Source organism: Lagopus leucura, unplaced genomic scaffold (assembly GCF_019238085.1).
Source record: "Lagopus leucura isolate 7727_CA_CO unplaced genomic scaffold, USGS_WTPT01 Super-Scaffold_100019, whole genome shotgun sequence".
NCBI lineage: Eukaryota > Metazoa > Chordata > Aves > Galliformes > Phasianidae > Lagopus > Lagopus leucura.
The window spans coordinates 7,025,366-7,045,419 of record NW_024962273.1 but is presented as its reverse complement, the minus strand read 5'-3'; the positions used below and the strand labels follow the sequence as shown (position 1 = coordinate 7,045,419).

At 34.9% G+C, this 20,054-nt stretch overlaps 1 protein-coding gene across 6 annotated transcripts in view; it reads left to right on the top strand.

Moving 5' to 3' along the window:
• The window catches only part of SLC35F5 (solute carrier family 35 member F5), a 30,450-nt gene extending 11,721 nt beyond the window's left edge, over positions 1-18,729 (top strand). For all 6 annotated transcript variants that reach the window (XM_042877792.1, XM_042877790.1, XM_042877794.1 and 3 more), the window contains 10 exons: positions 700-890; positions 1,808-1,889; positions 2,397-2,484; positions 3,025-3,089; positions 3,421-3,525; positions 3,983-4,142; positions 6,179-6,269; positions 9,958-10,112; positions 10,472-10,560; positions 11,123-18,729. In XM_042877792.1, coding sequence (XP_042733726.1) covers positions 700-890; positions 1,808-1,889; positions 2,397-2,484; positions 3,025-3,089; positions 3,421-3,525; positions 3,983-4,142; positions 6,179-6,269; positions 9,958-10,112; positions 10,472-10,553 — 1,019 coding nt within the window. In that variant the 3' untranslated portion in view covers positions 10,554-10,560; positions 11,123-18,729. The remainder of the gene's footprint in view (positions 1-699; positions 891-1,807; positions 1,890-2,396; positions 2,485-3,024; positions 3,090-3,420; positions 3,526-3,982; positions 4,143-6,178; positions 6,270-9,957; positions 10,113-10,471; positions 10,561-11,122) is intronic.
• Positions 18,730-20,054: the final 1,325 nt, after the last annotated feature.

Sequence of the window (20,054 nt, the reverse complement as noted above, 5' to 3'; positions counted from 1 at the left end):
TGTGGTAGCAGGTAAGAATCACTTGATGATTGCTTTAGCTGAAAGTTTGTTTGTTTTTTTTGGTATTTTGGAAAATGAGGTATTGTTTCATATCAAATCAAATTAATACTTATATGTAGTGTGTAATGTTTTCGTTCCATAGGAAAATAATACTATGGTAATCTTGTAAATGAAATCTGGAAATGTCTAGTGCTGATACTCTGGCTAGTTAGGGATTTCAAATGAGGAAGTGATCTTGTGATCTCTGCTAAGCTTTGACAACTGTTGGACACTCTCATACTCTGAATAACTGGCCTTGCAGTTAGGTATAGTTGTGTGTAGTTTTTGGTTAACTTTCTTTATTAGATTAATAGTCAATCTTGCTTGTAATATCTATCAGAATAATTCCTAACTAAAACTTCATTGTTGTCTTGTGGGTATTTTTGACAGGAAAGATGCTGTTTTCAATGATGTGGATTTTTTTTTTTTTAATAGACAACTATGCTGATTTAAAGCAGTAATTGTATTTTGCCTCAGTAGCAACCTACCAAATAGCAAAACAGTACTGTAAGAAATAAAAATTGTGGGAAGTCTTCTATTTGGATAAAAACTTGTCATAAATTGGGAATCAATGCTATATTAAAACATGATAGTTTTATTAGCATGTTGTGTTGTCTGGAGAAGTTTAATGATCCCGTGCAACTTTTCTTTTCTCTTAAGCTCCCAAAAAGCCTCGCGTGAGGTTCAGTAATATCATGGAGATTCGGCAGCTCCCATCGAGCCACGCGCTGGAAGCAAAGTTGTCTCGCATGTCTTACCCAGCAGTTAAGGAGCAGGAATCAATATTAAAAACTGTAGGAAAACTCACTGCAACTCAAGTAGCAAAGATTAGCTTTTTCTTTTGCTTTGTGGTATGTGCTCTGGTGGTTTGTTTGTTTGTTTGTTTCCAGAAAACTGTAGATTGCAATTAAAACTTGTACAGTAGTAGTGAAAATTATCTATGGAGTATTGAGAGGAATTGTATTCTTCATGCCCCTTTTGGTAAAAAATATTGTCAATAGTAAAACCTGCCTCATGCTGAACATAAGTGTGCAACTCCTTGAAAGGAGGATAACAGAAATCCTGGGGTTACAGTTAGCTGTAATGGCAGTTGTAAAAGATTCACAGTGATTTCCATGCTTTCAGGTCCAATTGTTCAATGTTGGATATGTTTAATGCAGCAAAATCTGGAGTTACATCTACACAGGCTTCAATGGAAATGATCTGAATGTATTTCCATCTATATACACATGCAGATCTTCTAGACTGAAGTTATTACGTTCAAAACAAATCCCACTCATGGATGCTGCTAATAGCACGTCTGTGTATTTCTTCTTGGACTGTACAAATAGCCTTGTCTAAGACTTCAGAGAGTAACTTTCTTGTCCATCTGAGGTTTTCCTAATGAGATGTAAATGAAGAAATGTTTAAGCACTTGCTGCTTTTTATATTTGAGGGAACTGACCAACATGAATCTTTCCAAAGTTTTCTGAGGCATTAAGTGTAAGTGTTGTTTGCTTTTTAGAACGAAGATTAGGCTGACTAATGTCCCATGTATCTTGGGAAATTTCTTTGCAGCCCATCCGCAGTAATTATCTTGTTTTGCAAGTTCTTCAAGATAAAAGTACCTTTAGATAATGTGTTACCATTATGTTATTTAATTATGTTGAAGTTCTGAAGTATATTATTCCATCATTACACATGTAGCTGAATGTGGTTGGTTTAATTTTGTTCTAATTTTGTCTCTGTCATGTAATGTAATCACAAAATTATTTTTCTCATCCTCCAGTGGTTCTTGGCAAATTTCTCTTACCAAGAAGCTCTATCAGATACCCAAGTTGCCATAGTTAATATCTTGTCTTCAACCTCTGGTAGGTTTCAATTACACAGTCAGATGTGCATTATAAAGCTTTATAACATAGAATTATTTTTGGTTGTGTACACATTACTTGTAATGTTTTAGCTGTGTTTTTGGGGAAATGATGAGGCTTAAAACTGTTCGAGAAGATCTATTTTAAATGTCACTATGTAGTTACAAAGTCTTAGGCTTTCTTTATGATTTCACTGCTTTTTGCTTATCGAGGAGTGTATGTGTGTGTGTCTATAATTAAAGTGAGTTTGAAGGAAGGTGGTATAAGGTTTGTCAAATAGATACAACCCAGAGTAAAGCTATCTTGGTAATTTAATAGAAGACTTTTTGGGTGCATAGATCTTAAACCAAATCTAAATATTATATATATATATATCCTTATTATGGGTGCTAAGATCATGTATTTGAAATGAGTATGTGAAATATAAAGCATAAAGCATCAGTGCTCTTTTCTGAGCAAACTAGAGCAAAACTGAATTGTATAAACTCTTCTCATTTTGTCTTGCAGGGCTTTTTACTTTAATCTTAGCTGCAGTCTTTCCAAGTAACAGTGGAGATAGATTTACTCTGTCCAAATTATTGGCAGTTTTTCTAAGGTAAGATAATGCAATAGAGCATTTAATCAAAAACTCCATGATATGCTGAGAAGGCAAAGATACCTATGGTGTCTGTGACAATATACTGATGTGCTTTTAAATCCTTGCTCCTCAGAGAAATTGAGGAAAATGTCTTTTTAAATACTGCATATTATGAACAGTTATCAAGTTCATGGTTGCATAGGAAAATAAGATTAATCAAGTTTCTGTTGGAAATATGGGGTTACTTTTTAAGCTCTGATTTCTCAACGTATATTGGAAAAATGGAGGTGACTTGACATATGATGTCTTGTCAGCCTGCTTTATTAGATGCCTGGTGCATTATATGGGGGAGCTTTTTTGTTTGTTTTATATCTTTGGATCAGGTCTTAACAATATAGTATTTCTTTTGGCTATGCCAAAAGTCAGTTGTTATGGTTAATTAAGACCATGAAAAGGTTGAACTCTTTTATGAAGTTTTTATTCTCCTTCCTTTTTTTCATCTTTTTAAAAAAGCTTTTGTGTTTTAAGTAGCATTTTGCATTTCTTCTTTTTTGCTAGCATTGGTGGTGTGGTACTTGTTAACCTTTCTGGATCTGAGAAATCTCCTGGAAGAGATACAATAGGTATTTACTTACTTTATAACTGTAGATTGTGCGGTGATGAGTACCATCTCTTGATAATACTCAGGGTGTTGTACTGAAGTTGTGTTTCATACTTCACACTTCACAAACTGTCTCTGCAGTTTCAACTTCTAAAGCTAGTTTATAGCTTAACTGACTCAGCGTTCACATTTTTGAGCTTCTTTCTGCATTTTCCATATTCTTTACATAGTGATGGATTCCATAACAAAGAGTTTGTATCTCTGACAACTTTGTAATAGGCATGTTTTGAATAGCTGATCCTAATGCATGTGACAAGGGACGTATCTTAAGCTGGTGTTTTTCATCTTTACAGGTTCCCTTTGGTCTCTTGTAGGAGCAATGCTGTATGCTGTGTACATAGTGATGATAAAAAGAAAAGTAGATAGAGAAGATAAACTCGATATACCAATGTTCTTTGGTAAGAATAAAAACAATGTTACTGAAAATTTTAATTCAGTGTGATTAAATTCTTTGCTGTCAGGTGATTAACATATACAAACAGTTAAAGGCCTTAGAATAGCAGTGCAAGTAGAGAAGGCTTGCTTTTGCCGTGGTTAATGAGTACTTAGGAAACTAGTTGTGTGAGAGGTTTCTTGTTTGTACTCCCAACGGTCACAGATAACGCGACCTGTAGGAACGTGGACAGACCCTTTTGATTCAGTGGATTTCTTTCTTGTCAGTTTCAAAACTGTGAATATCTGTTCTAAGCGGTGTTTGTTAGTGTAAGGTAAAGTTTCTTATATTCCTCTCTCTGAAAGACCTAAAATCTTGATTTGCTGCACATATGCATTGTCAGAATAGCAGAGTTCAAGATTTCAGTTGTTAATGCTGAACGATATTTATTTTCATTAACTTAATATTGCTTTTATACTCAGGTTTTGTAGGACTGTTCAATCTATTGCTGCTATGGCCGGGGTTTTTTCTGCTTCACTATACTGGCTTTGAGGCATTTGAGTTTCCCAGTAAACTGATATGGATGTGCATTGTCATTAACGGCCTTATTGGAACAGTTCTGTCAGAGTTCCTGTGGTTATGGTATGTACTGTTCATGTAAATTTTACAGTTTAAATTGTCTTAACTATGTCAGCAAATATTGGGATGTTAAATTGGTAGGATTTTTGCTTTCTAGCCTTGAGTTGCAGGGTGTCATCTATTCAATCATGATGTCCTGTTTAAGAGCAGCAGCTTTCTTTAAAGAGCAAGTGATGTGTGTGTTATATAGAGAATTTATTAAGATATTGTGTGCATAGTTCACTACAGAACTCAAATTTTGAGATGAAAAGACTTGGCAGTATAGAGTCACAGTAGTGATAGGATAGCATGAATTTCTTCTTTAACATTCTTCAGTTTCTGAGGCTGTGTGGAAATATGAGTCAGAATCCAGTAAATAAGAATTCTGTAGTTGATGTGCTTTTTTAAGTCTTCAGAGAAATAGTGCACCAAATCACATTAAAATGCTCTAATCACCAAAGTATGGTAATTCATACATCAGCCTACTTTTTGTTCATTTAATGATAGCATAAGTCTGGCTTGGTCTGCAGCAGAGGGTGGAACAGGAGATTTCTAGGTGAAAAGCTCAAAAACTATAGCAGATCTGAAAACTTTTGTGTATTTCCTGGAGGGACAGTGTTATTTAGGAAAATTCATAATGATGTTTTTATATTTATTGGCAATTTTTTAACCAATCCTAGTTAAAAAGCATTGCAGAATATATTCTCATCTAACTTTGCTTAGTTTATTGATTACATGCTTTTGTGATGCTAATGCCTTCGTATAAGGTTAGAGTAGACTACAGCATTGGTTGTTAAAAGGTTAAATGCAATTTCAATATAAGCAATACTAAAAAGCTTACAAAGACAATGAAAACACTGTTGGCTCATCTCAAAATCAAGTACTGGCATGGGGGTAAGAATGTGCTAGCACTGATTTTCAGTGCTTCTCAAGGATGAGAACAATTGACTTTGTTTTAAACAAAGAAATAAAATAATCCAGGTACCTTTGAAATGGAAGACCCCAGCCCACTAGTGACCGTCATTGATTTGAAATGGGTAGATAGCATCTTGTATTCATTTTCTTCACATGGTAGAACACACTGTTTCATACAGAAGTGTTTGCTAATGAGACTCACTTTATACTTGGCAATTTCTGACTAAGGCAGTCGTATTTTAATTGTGCTGTATGCATTTCACTTGATATCAACATGGCTCAGACAATTAGACTCATTTATAGAGCATTTGGGTTGCACTGAAGTGCAGAAGATCTCTAGGAGCTCACGTATTATCTTAGGTCTGTAGTTGCATATTCTTTTGAGGTTTTTTTTTCTTTCCAACTCTATTCAGTAAATCGGTTCTTTGCAAAACTGAATACTACTTGCAAATACATTTGGGAAGAAAGGTTAGTTTTCTGTGGCTGCTGCTGATACACGCACACAGTTTTGTTGTTCTGTCACTTAAGAACAGAAATAATATGGTTTTTGGGTTTTTTTTTTTTTTTTTTTTTTTTTTTTGCACCTAAATGATTTAGAAGACTTACATTTTTTGTTTATGTAATATGATGAGACCACTTGTACCAAGCAGAGAAGTCTCACTAAAACTCAGAAGAATTATTTGAAGGATGCATTGTAGCAGACACAGTCTGTTAGCTTAATTTCTCTATTGGTCAAAATTATTTATCTTTTTGGATAAGATTTCTTGACACAGGTAACTTTTTTTTTTTTAAAATTGATGAGATAGGCAAGTTGGATTTATTTGCTGATACTAAATTATTTCAAGATGGGAACACAGTGCAGATTTTTCTACTTAAAGTCCCTGTGTGTGAGGTAGTGCATCCTCAGTCATCTCAGAAGATTTGTATGGGAAATAAACCTAATTCCTGTAGGCATCAGTAGTCTACATAAGAAGTATATATAGTTTTATAAATCTTCGACAGTATGGATGTCACAAATTCTGATTATTACATAAATAACTGAAAGTTAAACTTGATCAAATTCCTTCTGCAGCTTGATGTATTACTTTAGTTGTTTTTTGACTTTGAGGTAAGACTTCTTTACTATTTTAATTATTATTTTCTAGGGGCTGCTTTCTTACCTCATCACTGATAGGCACACTTGCTCTAAGCCTTACGATACCTCTGTCCATAATAGCTGACATGTGCATGCAAAAGGTAATGTATTGCTAAGTTCTGAGCATTGGTAACAGGCTCAGATTTCTCTCCTTTTTTTCCCCCAATTCAATGGCAGAGTTATTTTAAATGATGTATACAATGAGTAGTATTTTGCTTTTACTGTCACTTGTTAAGAACTGTTGAACTGCATTGTCATTAATCCTTTTCTTATATTGATAGTTACAGTAATTTTGCACTTTATCACTTGCATACTTCAGTGTTGTACACACACATATGTATATGTGTATATATATATGTGTGTGTGTGTATATATATGTATATGATTAAGATGATGCTTGGATGAAAACTACCCTAAGTCACTGATAATGCCTGGTGAAATGCTTTATTGTAACAGGAATTTTTCAGAATTAAAGTATAGTGCATCTCAAGGCATTCACAGAATTGCCTATCTTGAAATTAATGATGAAATCAAAATCCTATGTGTTTATTGCAGAGGCATGTAAAAGCTACCAGGCTTAATTGCACGTTGTTATGCTGCTGTGGATGTTAGCTTTTGTGTAACTGTCCTCAGTTGGAGTTGGTAACTTTCAATTCTTGCTGAGCTAGTAGCTGTGGATAAACCCTGCATACATGGGAGAAAAAGAATCAGATAACCAGTTTAGAATAGAAGCTATATGAAGTTAGGTTATTTTACTCTTATAGCTTTACCAATGTTTTTCTTCTTGTGCTGATTGGGTAGAATTTTCAGTTTTTAAGTATTTATTTATGCATGAACTCCAGTTCTGAATATTTGAATTTAATATTTAATCAGTGGCAGGGAATATAAAATTCTTCATTTAATATGAATAATTATTATTTTGCGTATCCTGCAAGGATACGATTACTGTCTTTTTGTCTTTAAGTTGAAGTCAAGGAATTGTTTCTATTTCCTGAAGGCAGGATCAGTTACTTGTTTCTGGTCTCTACTTTGGATTTAAATCCATACTGTTAAAAATTTAATTTCCGAAGTTAAATTTTAATTTGGAAGTTAAGCCATCTGTTTAACTTTTTGGAAATAGCTTTCAAAACTCATTTTCTTTCTAACACATTTATTGTTCAAGTGATCTTCATTGAAATCATGATAGTGACTTTTTTGACAGGGCATCCCCATCCTCCAACATGGCTACAAATTTCACATCTCTCAGTGTAGATACAGGTGTCTGTAGCATTGCTAAACTGTAAGCATTGCCATTGCATGCTTGCTTGCATTTTGACCGTTGGTAACACCTGTATTTCATTTACAGTAGGTGTGCATATACCTGTGTGGGATGAAGAGGCTGCAAGAGGGCGTTATGGGTGGCTTTTTTTGTTTGTTTGTTTGTTTTAAATTTAGAAAGCTGGGGATAAAAAGATGTGCCTGGTAATGTGTTCTCTGTGCTGAAAAGTGTGAATTGGTCAGCATTTGAGCACCTTGGCCTTTTGGTCTGTGACCAAAATACAAGAAGTTAAAGAACTGGGATGACAACTCTTCATGTGAATCAGGAATTAGTCACATAATAGCTTAGCTGAAGGTGGTAGAAGTTTAAATGACCAAACTATCCAAACTTAGAACTAAGCATACAGTACTCCTGAATTTTCAGGTAGACCGATGGTTGCAGTCTGTTGACTTCTGTTTGCTTACACTGCTTTGATTTTTCTCTTGACTGCAAATATGGCTGTGTTGAGTTTGCACACAGAGCTTACAATATGAAAATATGAGGAGACAAAAATTCTGGCAATATCTGGAATATAACTTAAACTGAGTGTTTCCTGAGTAGTATCTTTCCTGAACAAAAGTGGCTCGTATGTTATCTGTGGTAGTACAGTCTGTGACTTGTTTTCATTTACTAAATATGAGCTTTCTTCTGTTGTGCTTCTTTGCACAATACTTACACAGCAGAAATTAGTCAATGAACTTTGTACTTAGAATAGCTCATGCCAAAAAGAACCCACTAAAGTTGTATTTCACTCTTGCCTAATGTCATTGTGGATTTTGAGGAAGTAAAGCAGAAAAATATAAGGATAGAAATAATAAAGGGAAAGTCAGTCAAATTAGAAATTAAAAGGAGAAACAAACCCCGAATAAATACTTACGTGGTGAACATTCAAGATTCAGTTTGTTTAGTATTAGCTAAGTATTCAACATGGAAATACAGCAAAAGCTTGCAGTTATTCCACCTGTAATAAAGCACTTGCTGGTAGGATAAGTGCATTCGTTTTGCTGTTAAAACCTTCAAGTTTTTAATGTTTTAAAGTTTTAAAACCTGGAGTACTTAATCTAAACTTTCTTCTGGAGCATGCTGAACACTGGAATGTGCTTTTCTAATTCTCCAGAAAGCGTTTCTTCTCTAGGCTATTTAACCTGAGCAAACACAGAGCCCAGATCCTTAAAAACAAATCTCTTCGTGTATTCATGCAATATCAAGGCATTTGAAATAAAATCGTTTCTTAAAACTTTGTTGGATGACTTTCGGTTGATATTGGTAACTTGAGGGGAACTGACATTTTAAACTCCCTTTAAAATTATCACTATTATCACTGTGTTACTCCATTTAATGTGTATTTGGTATTTATGAAAAAAAAAAACCCAAAAAACAAAACCAAGCACATGCTGTTAACTGTCAATCTACTTCATTCACATCTTGTATCTCATTTGCTCTTTTCATATTTCTCACTATTAAATCTTCACTTCCCTGTGTTGTCTCTGTTTATGTGCATCTTTCATAACCTGAACCTTCACTGCCTCTTCCACTCATCCCCCCCTTTTTCCATTTGCCACACCTGCCTCTTCCTGGAGGTTCTGCCCCAGGTACTTGCTGTTTCCTATTTCTTAATCATCTTTACCTTGTTTGAGAAGGCTGCTTTGTCTTCCTCAGGGTAAATCCAATGCCTCACTTTTCTTAGGCATCTGTCTGCCAGGTGATGCCTCATACCACATCTAACAACTGCAGTTTATTAGATTTTGAGAGTGAGCATCAGTACTTGATATCGGGCATCAAAACTGTAACTTTTTTCCACTGAAATCTCCAATTGTGTTTCCACCAGAGGGAGCTGTGCTTATGTTTCATTGCTCTGTTAGCCCTGCAGATGTTTCTTATGCACTCAGAATTCTTGCACCCTTGACTTCTGTAACCTTGTAAGTTTAAAACTGTATCAGATGGTGATTGCTTGTAGTAGTAAAGGTACAAGGAGAATTTAGTTCAAACTGGACAAGTAATGTGCTCTGCTTTTTTTAAATGAAAAAAATATGGTAACTTTTGAGTTGCATAGTCTTATTTGTGGGCAGTGATTTCAGCAGTGACTGCTCAGACAGGATATTCACAGTAAGTGGTCAGGTGCACAGATTTGTGAGGTGAGCTCTTCTGTCTGACCTGCTTGTCAAAGCTTTTATCAAAGTGTCCCAAGAGACCTCCTTATTTGGATCCAATAGATAGCTACAGCCTAAAAATGGGAGCGTATCCACACCGCAGCACAAACTGTATTTTTGGCTGTATGGAGCAGAAGAAAGGTTATTCACTTATTAGAAGTAGCAGTGACTGTAGAAACTGTACCAAATAACTTGTGGAAATATTTGTAGTATTTCAACCAATTTAAAAGAACTGAAAGTGCACTGTAAGCTCATAAGTCGGGTTGATAATAATTACTCTAATGCACAATATGCTTTTTTAGAAACACTGTTGAGTGACTGATGTTTGTATTTTGATTCCAGGTGCAGTTTTCTTGGCTGTTTTTTGCAGGAGCGATCCCTGTATTTTTTTCTTTTTTCATCGTAACTCTGTTATGTCATTATAACAACTGGGATCCTGTGATGGTGGGAATCAGAAGAGTTTTTGCCTTTATTTGTAGAAAACATCGAATTCAGAGGTAGGGTAACCACAAAATCCCATTCCCGATCTCATATCTCCTTTAGCCTTTCCGATATGCCGTAGCCTTCTGTAAGCCACAGCACTCATACTGTATCTACCTGTATATACCTGAAGTCTGTTCATATTTCCAAAGAAGTTTCCTAGTAGCTATCACAGTTTTATTTATTTAATGTTGTTATGGTAGTTGCTATAGCCAGGAACATACAGTGAAAAATGTGTTAACTCTGTGAGTGGGGTTTGTATGTCTTGGCTATGGCTGCAGTTCAAACATCTGTCACTCACTTAGTACTTAATAAATGGGCTGTTTTGTGGCCAACATCTTACCGTGTAATTGAAAAATATTTCTTTTCTTTTAAGAATGCCAGAAGAAAGTGAGCAGTGTGAAAGTCTTATTCCTATGCATAGTGTTTCACAAGATGGAGATAGCTGCTGTTCATAGGCAAAAGGTAATAAGCAATACAGTAAAAAGTGAGGACTGATTTTTCATGATGGCATTTGTTACGTAAAAACACCTCTTTCCAGAGCATCCAGTTAATCTTGTTCTGAATTGATAGGTAAAATTTTAAAGAAATGTCAAAATTACTTTTATTCTATACCAAGCATTATTCTTACCTTTTTTCTGCCTTCAGTGGGTAAAGATGCAGTATATTACAACAGTATTACCTAAGAATACCTTGGGAGTTTGGAAAATAATAAGGTGGGGCACTACACAAAGCTCTGAAGTTACAGATAGTTGAGTTTGTCTTAGAGTGTGGAGACAGACTTAGTTTAGAACTGTTTTAGCCAAATAACATAGAAAATTGAATGATCAGAAGTGTGCTTTTTTTCCCAATGTTGCTTAAATATAACAGCAAAATCAAAAATGTACTAACAAGAGTTATCATAATGTCTTAAACTTTGTACAAGCTCTTTCCTTAGTTTATTTATAAGATGGAAATTAGCATGCATAGCAATTTGTTGTAATTTTTAATTGTGTAGTGCTGATAACTTTTCTTTTTTTTTGCTTAGTTTAAAAATGGATTGATGCCTAGTGAAGAGACAATCTTCTGGAGAAGTCCCAAAGGAGTAATGTTTCAGTGCCTATTCTGAATTTTTAGTAAAAATAAGAAGCTTCTGTTCTTGTGAAACTCTAAACATCTTTCTTGCTTTCATCTGATTTTATAAATGAACAAATTTACTCCATGCATATCAACGTAGGGGATCTTAGTCCATCTGAGCAACCAACCTGCCTTACTACACTGAGCTGGTGAAGTTACTTGACAAAATCAAGAAAATGAATGCTGTTAAGTGATTTCTTTCTCTTTTTAACTCTCGGTTTTGTTAAATGCTGGACAAGGTTATTTTAAAAAACACTTTCAAATGAGTTATGTAAATAAGTTTGCAGGTCATCACGTCTTACAGGCTTTCAGATGAAAAGCTAAATAGATACGTTACCTGTAGTAGGTACAAATTAACTTTTTTATGTTGTATAAACTATTTGCATATTAATAGAGGAAATAGTAAAATAATTTATTAAGTGAATTCTTGTAATTATGAAGGCAAGATCTTTGTACAGTCCTGGAACACTACATACATATTGTCTTATCCCATTCTGAGAAACCTTGTAACGGCAGTGGGTGCCGCTGTTTAAAAACCTTTTGTTTCTAATGATCTGGAATGTTTAAAATCTTAGTGAGTGAAAGAATATTTATAATTGCAGTATGTTGGGTGTACATTCTCAAAAACAATCCCTTAAGAAGACCATTTCTGTAACCCATCAAGATCTCAAATGATTTCATATAGCAGGCTTAATTTGAAAATATTCATTTCTGTAGTTGCCAACTTAGGAAAGGGATCCCAATAAGTTGTTAAAATTTTCAGCTGTGGGTTTTTCAGCTGTGGCACTACAGCAATCTACTAAACAATGTGAAAGCTAAAAATAACTGCATTGATTTTTCTTTTTCCAGTTGCATTAATAAATTTATTCTAAAACTGATTGTTTTCCTCACAACCTGTATCTTCCTTCTACTGCAGCTTTTGTCTTATTTGATTCGGAGAAGTTATGAATAATTTTGTTCAAGGATATTTGAAATAAATCAGTGACATTTTCCAATTTCTGGCCAATAAGACACTTCTATTAAAAAAAAAAAAAAAAAAGGCTTTTGATAGATTTTGTTTTCTTATAATGAATGTAGGACAGATTTTCAGTTGGTAGTATATTCTCTTCCACATAATAAGGCTATTAATAACAGTGTATTCTTATCTTTCCATACAGATATGAAAGGATAACCAAGCAAATGCCTTTTCATGTTTTGAACCTCTAGATCCATCCAAGAGGTGATTTGATGATACAACTGGTAGACTAGATAGAATTCAAGAAAGCAGTGTTTTTTAGTGAGTTTTAGAATGATAGATTCAACCAGCAGCTAGAATGTAAAATTCTGAATGTAAAGAAGGAAAAAGATACCAGGGAAAAAAAAGGTGAATCTGGGGGCTGTTCTTGTTGAGTAGTGCACCTTTATCAAATTTTTCCTTCCATTTCTTAATATTGAACTACATTAAACGTTTCAGTTACCTGAGGTGTCTTTTGAGATAGTAAGTCTATATTTGTATACCTGAAATAGTTTTTAAAATAAAAAAAAGCAAAAGCAGAAAAACAGAAGTTTATTAAATTTATCTAGGCATTTTGAAAAACTTTTCATTTCAATTGGAAAGCCCAATAGTACAGTAGGTGAAAATACAGTAAGAAAAACTAGTTTTATATTTGACTTCATTAGAGTTTTCAGGGATTTCATTGGTAAAAGGAGTTTATAGTGGGATTTTTTTTCTAAATTAGGACAGATTAGAGGATGTTATTTTCAGCCATTAACTACAGACTTTAACCTGTTCCTATATAGCATCTAATCAGTGACAGCTTTGTCACTCTAGGACAGCTTTGTTAACTCTAGGAAGGCTGAGTTTGCTTTCAAATTGCCAATAATAGTATTTTCAGCAGGATATTTTAACACCGTCTTTTGAAACTGGTCATTCAGATTGATAGAATGGATTGATAATGCATGGTGGGCAGTTGCTATTCATATTTGTCTTAATGTTCATGACTTAAAATGAAAGCTTATCACAGCTTTCTATGTGTATGACTTATGTTAAATGGCATTATTATGTTAGACTTGAAACTAAGTACTATGAGAATGCTCTTCAGACCTAATAATCTTTCTGTTCAGCAAACTCGATGTTAGGGCCTTCCTGCTGTTTTGTTTTTTTGACAAAAGATGTGTTAATCTTTTCTCAAGATATTTACTATTATGATCTTATGGCACATTGTAGCTTGAACAGATTTTTGGTGTTAAACTACAGCCCTTTAAAAAATAAAAAGAAAAGATAAAATAAAGACGAAAAAGGAAACTATTCTTCTTGAAACACCATGGATTTCTAAGCAGTGGTGCCCCTGTGGTTACAAGAAATACACTGCAGTTTTATTTACTGAAGCTATGATATGTAATGTTGTTCCTTGTTTAATAGAATGCGATGAGATTTTTCTATAAAATCTTGTGATTTTTAGTACAATAATATTTTATAAATATATTGTCTTATTTGAAATGTAAACTGCATAGTTCTCTAATGGGTGCTTGGTAAATGCACAAGAGATTTAGCTTTGATTCTCAGGTACCTCTGATGTAATGGTGACATACTGGTATTTTTTTTTCCTCATGACACAACTGGAATGTGAAGGGGCTCTTGCAGATCTTTACCGCTGTGTGCTAGCATAAATTGGTGTTCTTACTGTTTCGCTTTGGGGATGTCTTTATTCTGATTTGCTTCCTGTAGGAAACACATGCAATTTAACAAGGAAAAAAGAATTTTTAATCCAAGCATTTCTTTGAATGCCATGAGATGCTTAAACAACAGTGATTTCCCATGCCTAAAATGAGTACTACATGTACTGTTCTGTCAAACAGTTTAACTAATTCCTGCAGTGCTATGAGACAAACTAAGAATCTCTTCTGTGTGTGATTGAATTTTTTGTTTTTGTTCTGTTTTTATATATGGAAGAGATTAGGACAATTTGCTAAGTGCTAATATAGCCTGTCTTAGCTTTTAGGGTTCTGGTGAGTCTTGCCTAGTTATGTCTCCTGCGTGCTGCAATCCAGAACAAAGGAGGAAAAACCAATTCAGTTTTTCTAGCTACTTTGTTAGATTTCAGTCATGCCAAAAATGAGAGGTGCTGTAGCTGTAGTACTGATCCAGCTGTTACTTGGAAAGTATGGAGCACAAGAATGCTGCTGAAGACATGGAGAGCCTGATATTTCTGTTGTCCATGTGCACATTTCTTGCATGTTGGCTTGGAAATTGATGTGGGGCATGTAGCATGCAGCTGATCCAGCCTGCCAAGGAGCTGTGCTAGCGTACTGCATGCGTCAACCAAGAAGCTGCAGGCTGGGGCACAGCGTGGGGTGGAGCAAATGCACAAGTATTTTGTCACAATATGGTATTAAGTAGTGGTATTCCTCAAATGAGAAACTGTAGTGCTGCATGTGATGCTTGACCTGGTATGCTGCTACACGTTTTGAATACCACCCTGTGACATCCTAGCAAAAACAGAAGAGCCACTGAATTGCTTTTTCTGTGTGTGTGCTATTGTAATTGTCAGTTTCTTTCACTGTGCTTAGGCACTGCTATTTACTAGTACAGTTGCCTTAAGTAAAGTGATGTAAGAATTTCTTGTGTAGTTCTTACTTCAATCTCTGCAATGAATATTGCCATTGCTATTCCCTACTAAAAAGAACATCCTATCCTAGGAAAATGGATTTACTGAACTTAAGCTAAGGTTATCGGAGGAGGAGAAAGAGTAGTTAAACTGAAGAGTTGAACTGTGACTCATATGAGAATAGATAAGCCTCAGTAAGGCAGTGTTTATAAATGAAGTTGTAGGAAGCTGCATACTCAAAAATCAAGAAACAAACTGATGTTAAAAACAGAAAGTTGAGTTATACGACTGTAAAATGGTACTTTTAATCAGTTTTCTTTATTCCATGCAAGCTTTGAGTTACAGTTCCTGTTAGGGCTGTTATATAGCGTCTGCAATTTAATACCTGTGATTGCAATAGTATTTAAGTGATGGTTCATTAAGAGTTGTTATGCATGTTTGTTTTTTTTTTCTTTCTAATCCAGGACTGCATTAATTGTGCATTTAGCTTTACACGTTTATTGCATGACATGATTTCTCAGGGAAATATGGATAATAGCATGAGTTGTAAGAGCTGGAAGCTAATTCTTGCTTTTCAAATTTTTGTGAACTTTCCAGTTGCACTCAAACACTTCACATCAAATGACTTTCAAGTTGAATTGCTTCTGATTTACCAGGTGAATCATGATGAAGATGTGAACAGCATTTTAAGGTGTCTGTAAAATGCATTCTGCCCGATACTTCATTAGCTTTTGGATATACGTCCATTTCAAATTGACTCTGCAAGTTGTGTGGCTTTTGTCCTGCTTTAGCGTAATATGTGCCATATACATTAATAGTTGCCTGAGACACAACAGATACATTCATTTCCAGAGTCAGACAATGCTATAATGCAGTCTGATTCTGGGGTAGTATAAATATTCTAACATATTTACTTGTGTCATTAAATTTTTACAAAGTGTGCTTACTTTGGGGATTTTTGTCTGCTTTTCCAGTAAAGTTACTTTGTCTAGACTGGGATTTGATCCAAAGCCCACCAGCATTATAGGTAGCATTAATAAAATAAAACTTTATTGAAATACTCAGCAGTCAGGTTGACCTTTATGCCTTTGCAGTGTTTTTATCTGCAGCATACATGGCAAGTAGTTTCCTGAAAGACTTCACTAATATAGAAGTTGAAGGATTTAGTGTTGGTGAAAATGGTAAACATACTGCTGTTACTGAGCACAGAAATATATGTCCCTATAGCCAGCATGCAGCTTAATTATTTAGAAGGTGGATTTGTCTTGCTACATGACTTTTCTTTAGAATCAACAGTGTAGGAAATGTTGACCGCTTTGCTTGGTTGTATACTAGCAGAATATTTTTTGTCCATAGTGAGAATGTGATCACAGCTTTGAGGATTAACTTCTTGATGATTTCAGATTTAACACTTCTATTTGCTTGGCAAAGAATGCAACAGAACATTTCCTAGCTAGTTAAACAGCTGTTATTGTACTGAGTGCCCTGATCATCTGTACTGTCATATACCTGCCATGAAACATGTAATTCTTACATAAATGTAACCATTCAGCTATGTCTTCTACATCAGCTGATGTATTGCATCATTACATCTGGTATTAATAGGCTGGAATACCCCCCATGGTAGGAATGCATCCAGAGTTTAATCTAGTTGTCCCCTCCAAGTTTTTTTGAAAGCATGAAAGGTTTTTCTCTGGGGATTTTAAAGGAAGTAGCTGTTTAGTTCTTTAGCTGCTGAGTTAATAGTTAAGTAACTGTTTCTCAGTTTCTAAAGTTGTATCTGGATTTCTTCTGTTTTTAATTAACTTTTGACTTTTGTCAGGGAAGGCGTGCAGTTCTTTGCATTTTCCACAGAATGTATGTGACTTGATACTGCAGTGGCCTCAGAAATAACTGCAGAGAAGCTTGTATGGCTTTTAACATGTTCCTGAAGTTTTTCCACAGTTCATTTTAAAAAACTAATTATTGGGCTGAGGAGAAAGTAGCCATATAGTGTGGAGCTAACTTTATAACGTGCAAATTACTTTGCTCTCATTACGTATCCTTCAGTGTATTGCTGATGTTGCCAGCCATCAAGTTTTTCTTGTCTGTTAAGTGTGATGCTTCTCTTCTCTATAAATGGAAACTTTTTCATGTAAATTAAATAGATCCTCTGTCACAATGATTGATTTTTAAAATATTTCAGAATCTCTTCCTTTTAACCTTTAGCTAGAGGAACAGCAGGGGATTTCCACTCAAACAGTATTTTTTCTTATGTGAGAGGGGGAAAAAAAAATTGAAAATAAAATATCCTATTGACCAGCATATGAGATCCAGCTGCAAGATCACTGAAGTAATTGCCTGTATAGCACAGTTAAATATAGGACATGCTTATAATTGTGCGATGGATTGATCTCTCTGATCTTGATTTAATATGGAATGTAGGTATTTAAAATCTCATCAATTTGTGTTGAAGCTGAATGCCTAAGTCCTGTGACTCTAAAAATCATGGGAGAATTTTATTTGGAACTACAACGTACATGCCAAGGATTTTCTTGGTTGCACTCTTAGGTTGGTGGGTTTCTTCTCTGAAGACCTACATGTTCCATGTACAAACCAGTTACAACTGAATGATCTGCCTATTAATTGAAAATTTGGGGAGCCATTTACGTAAAGCTATCATGAAAGCTTAGGCAGTTGTTTCAAGTTGATGTTAATAGAATAGAATTAGGGGAGATAATGAGCATGCAGTACCAACTTCAGCACAGTACAACTGAGTGGGTCCTTGTAGAGATGTGAAACTTATTCAGGTTCTCTTTGGAATGGGTGTTAGTAAAACAAAATTGCATCTGGAACTTTTGTTTAGATATTTATACTGACTGATTTGTTACATTTCTAAAACTCATGCGTTGAAAGATGCGTGGAACCAATCGCTAGTACCTTTTGGCATTATGTCTTGTACTTAGTTTCCGCTCTGCAATTTGAAGAATTTTGAACTCTGAAACTGCTTCAACTGAAAAACTTTAACATGACAAGAACTTTTGTTTGCATGAAGTTTGTATGATAATTCAAATGTTCTGAGAGCACGGACAGTTCCAGGTGTACATTTGTTATGAAATGTGTAATGCATAAGTTTTTAAATATTTTCCTTAGTAAGATCAGAACCTGAACTGCCTGATGCATCCTGCATTTGCACCTGAGTACTTGATTTCAGAATGTGTTAAACCATGTCTATTTTTTTTTATAAGAAACAGCATTTTAATCCAGTTTTCATTTAATAATAAGTATGTTCACACAGAGGAAAATCATAATCTTGGCTTGATGCAGTGATTTATGCAAGAAAACAGCAGGATGGCAGCAGTAACTCTGAAATGAAGATGCAAGTCTCTTCAGAAACTCTGGCTTCTTGTTCTTTCCTTCCTTCTGTACTAAATAAGTATCTTCATTATTCCTGATTTATACAGGTGAAGCAAGGACCAGAACTTTTACCCTTTTGTTTTTTAGAAGTGAACACTGACTTTGGCCTTTAGTGTCTTTGTCACATCACTTCGTTTTCTGAAGGGGATTCAGTTAAATTAGAAGTATAGAATGAGTATTTTTAATTAAAATCAAATTTAAGCTATTAATAATTTTGAAATTCTCAATATGAATAGAGATCTAATGAATGAAAATTATAGGCCTATATTGCAAATACCAAATACTGCTTATATATTTTTTAACAAAGTGGGTATATATGTGATTATTTGACACATGTATAAAAGTGACAATGGGGAAATCATTCTTATGTTGATAGATTTATAAATTGAAATTATTAATGTCCAATACCAAAACCCTATAAAAGGGCTAGTGAAAAGACAATGTAATGTATCCTGATAAAATCGATGGGTGTGATGTTTTTGTTCTGTATTATATTTATTATGTGTAAGTAAGCCAATAAAGATTATAAATCATATTTTCTTAACAGGAATTAGTATTTGGTTGGGGTTTATGTTTAATGTCTTTCATACCATCGATTAGGAAAAACTGAGTGGTCACCTAAAGATTGCTACCTTGGGAGTACAGGATAGAGGCAGAAAGGTCTTGAATTAGTCCACTGAATTCCCCCTTTTCCCTCTTAAAGGTGAGTCAGCGGACGTCATCTTTTATCTGCAGTCAGCTGGGATGTCAAAAGGCTATATAACCTGTCTCAGACTGATGTGGTAATTAAGTAGTGAGGTATCAATTTTTAATTCATGGCTACAATGATTTTACTCACAAATGCATTATATTCTGGAAGACTGCTGTGTTTCATCAGCAGGGGGAGCTACTGTAATATCCATCTATTGCATTCCTGAACTCTAAGAAGTGACAAAAGCAATAAAATGCAATTAACTTATCTGTTTATCATCCTTGATTCTTATAGTTAAAAAGGACTAAAAACAGGCTTATTTTCATGCAGTTGGACTTCCAGTGTCTTATTATTAATTATTAAAAATCACCTTGGGATCATAGCACTCACCTGAATATTTAATTAGAAAAAGTATTTTGCTACCGTAAGCTCGTCCAAGTATTTTTCTGAATTGTGTTTAATCAGTGTATTGAATCAGTTCTGCAAAGGTATAGCAAGAAGCAGGTTTTGGTGTTGAAGCGAGAAAATACTTGCTGTGACATATCTAGGTTGCTCCAAAAGTAATGCCTCCTAGCTAATTCCATGGAAACAACAGCACATACAAGGAGCACAATAACACTCTTTAAAGCAAATTCTGAGCTACAAGACACTATTTTTTTTTTTTAACACAGTCACCATCATTAGCCCTGCATTCTTGCCAGCAATAAACAGCAGCTTACATACCATGCTTGCACAAATCTGCACTAGAGGAGTTGACTCCTGTCACCACTGCTGAAACACTCCACACACCACTTCACTGTGCTCACATTTGCGGTTTGGTCTCCACGAACATTCAGCAAGTGTCAATGAATGTCAGTGGGTGCTATTTTTTCCATGTGGAGGAATTCGGTTTCACCCCTTTGTTTCATATGCACTTCCATGTCAGATTGCCCCTCTGCTGCCATCTCACAAGGCAGTAAGATGTAACAGTACTGGTGGGAAGGTTCAATCTCTCCTGCCATACCACCAACATCCACCTCTGACATTGTGGACAAACAAAATAGGAGGCATAACTTTTAGAGCAGCCCTGGTAAATATGCATATATCAAGTAAATGAGTTTTATAGTGGATTTCTATAGTGGTAGAAAAAAATGATAAATATAGACATGAGCACATACCAAATACAGATA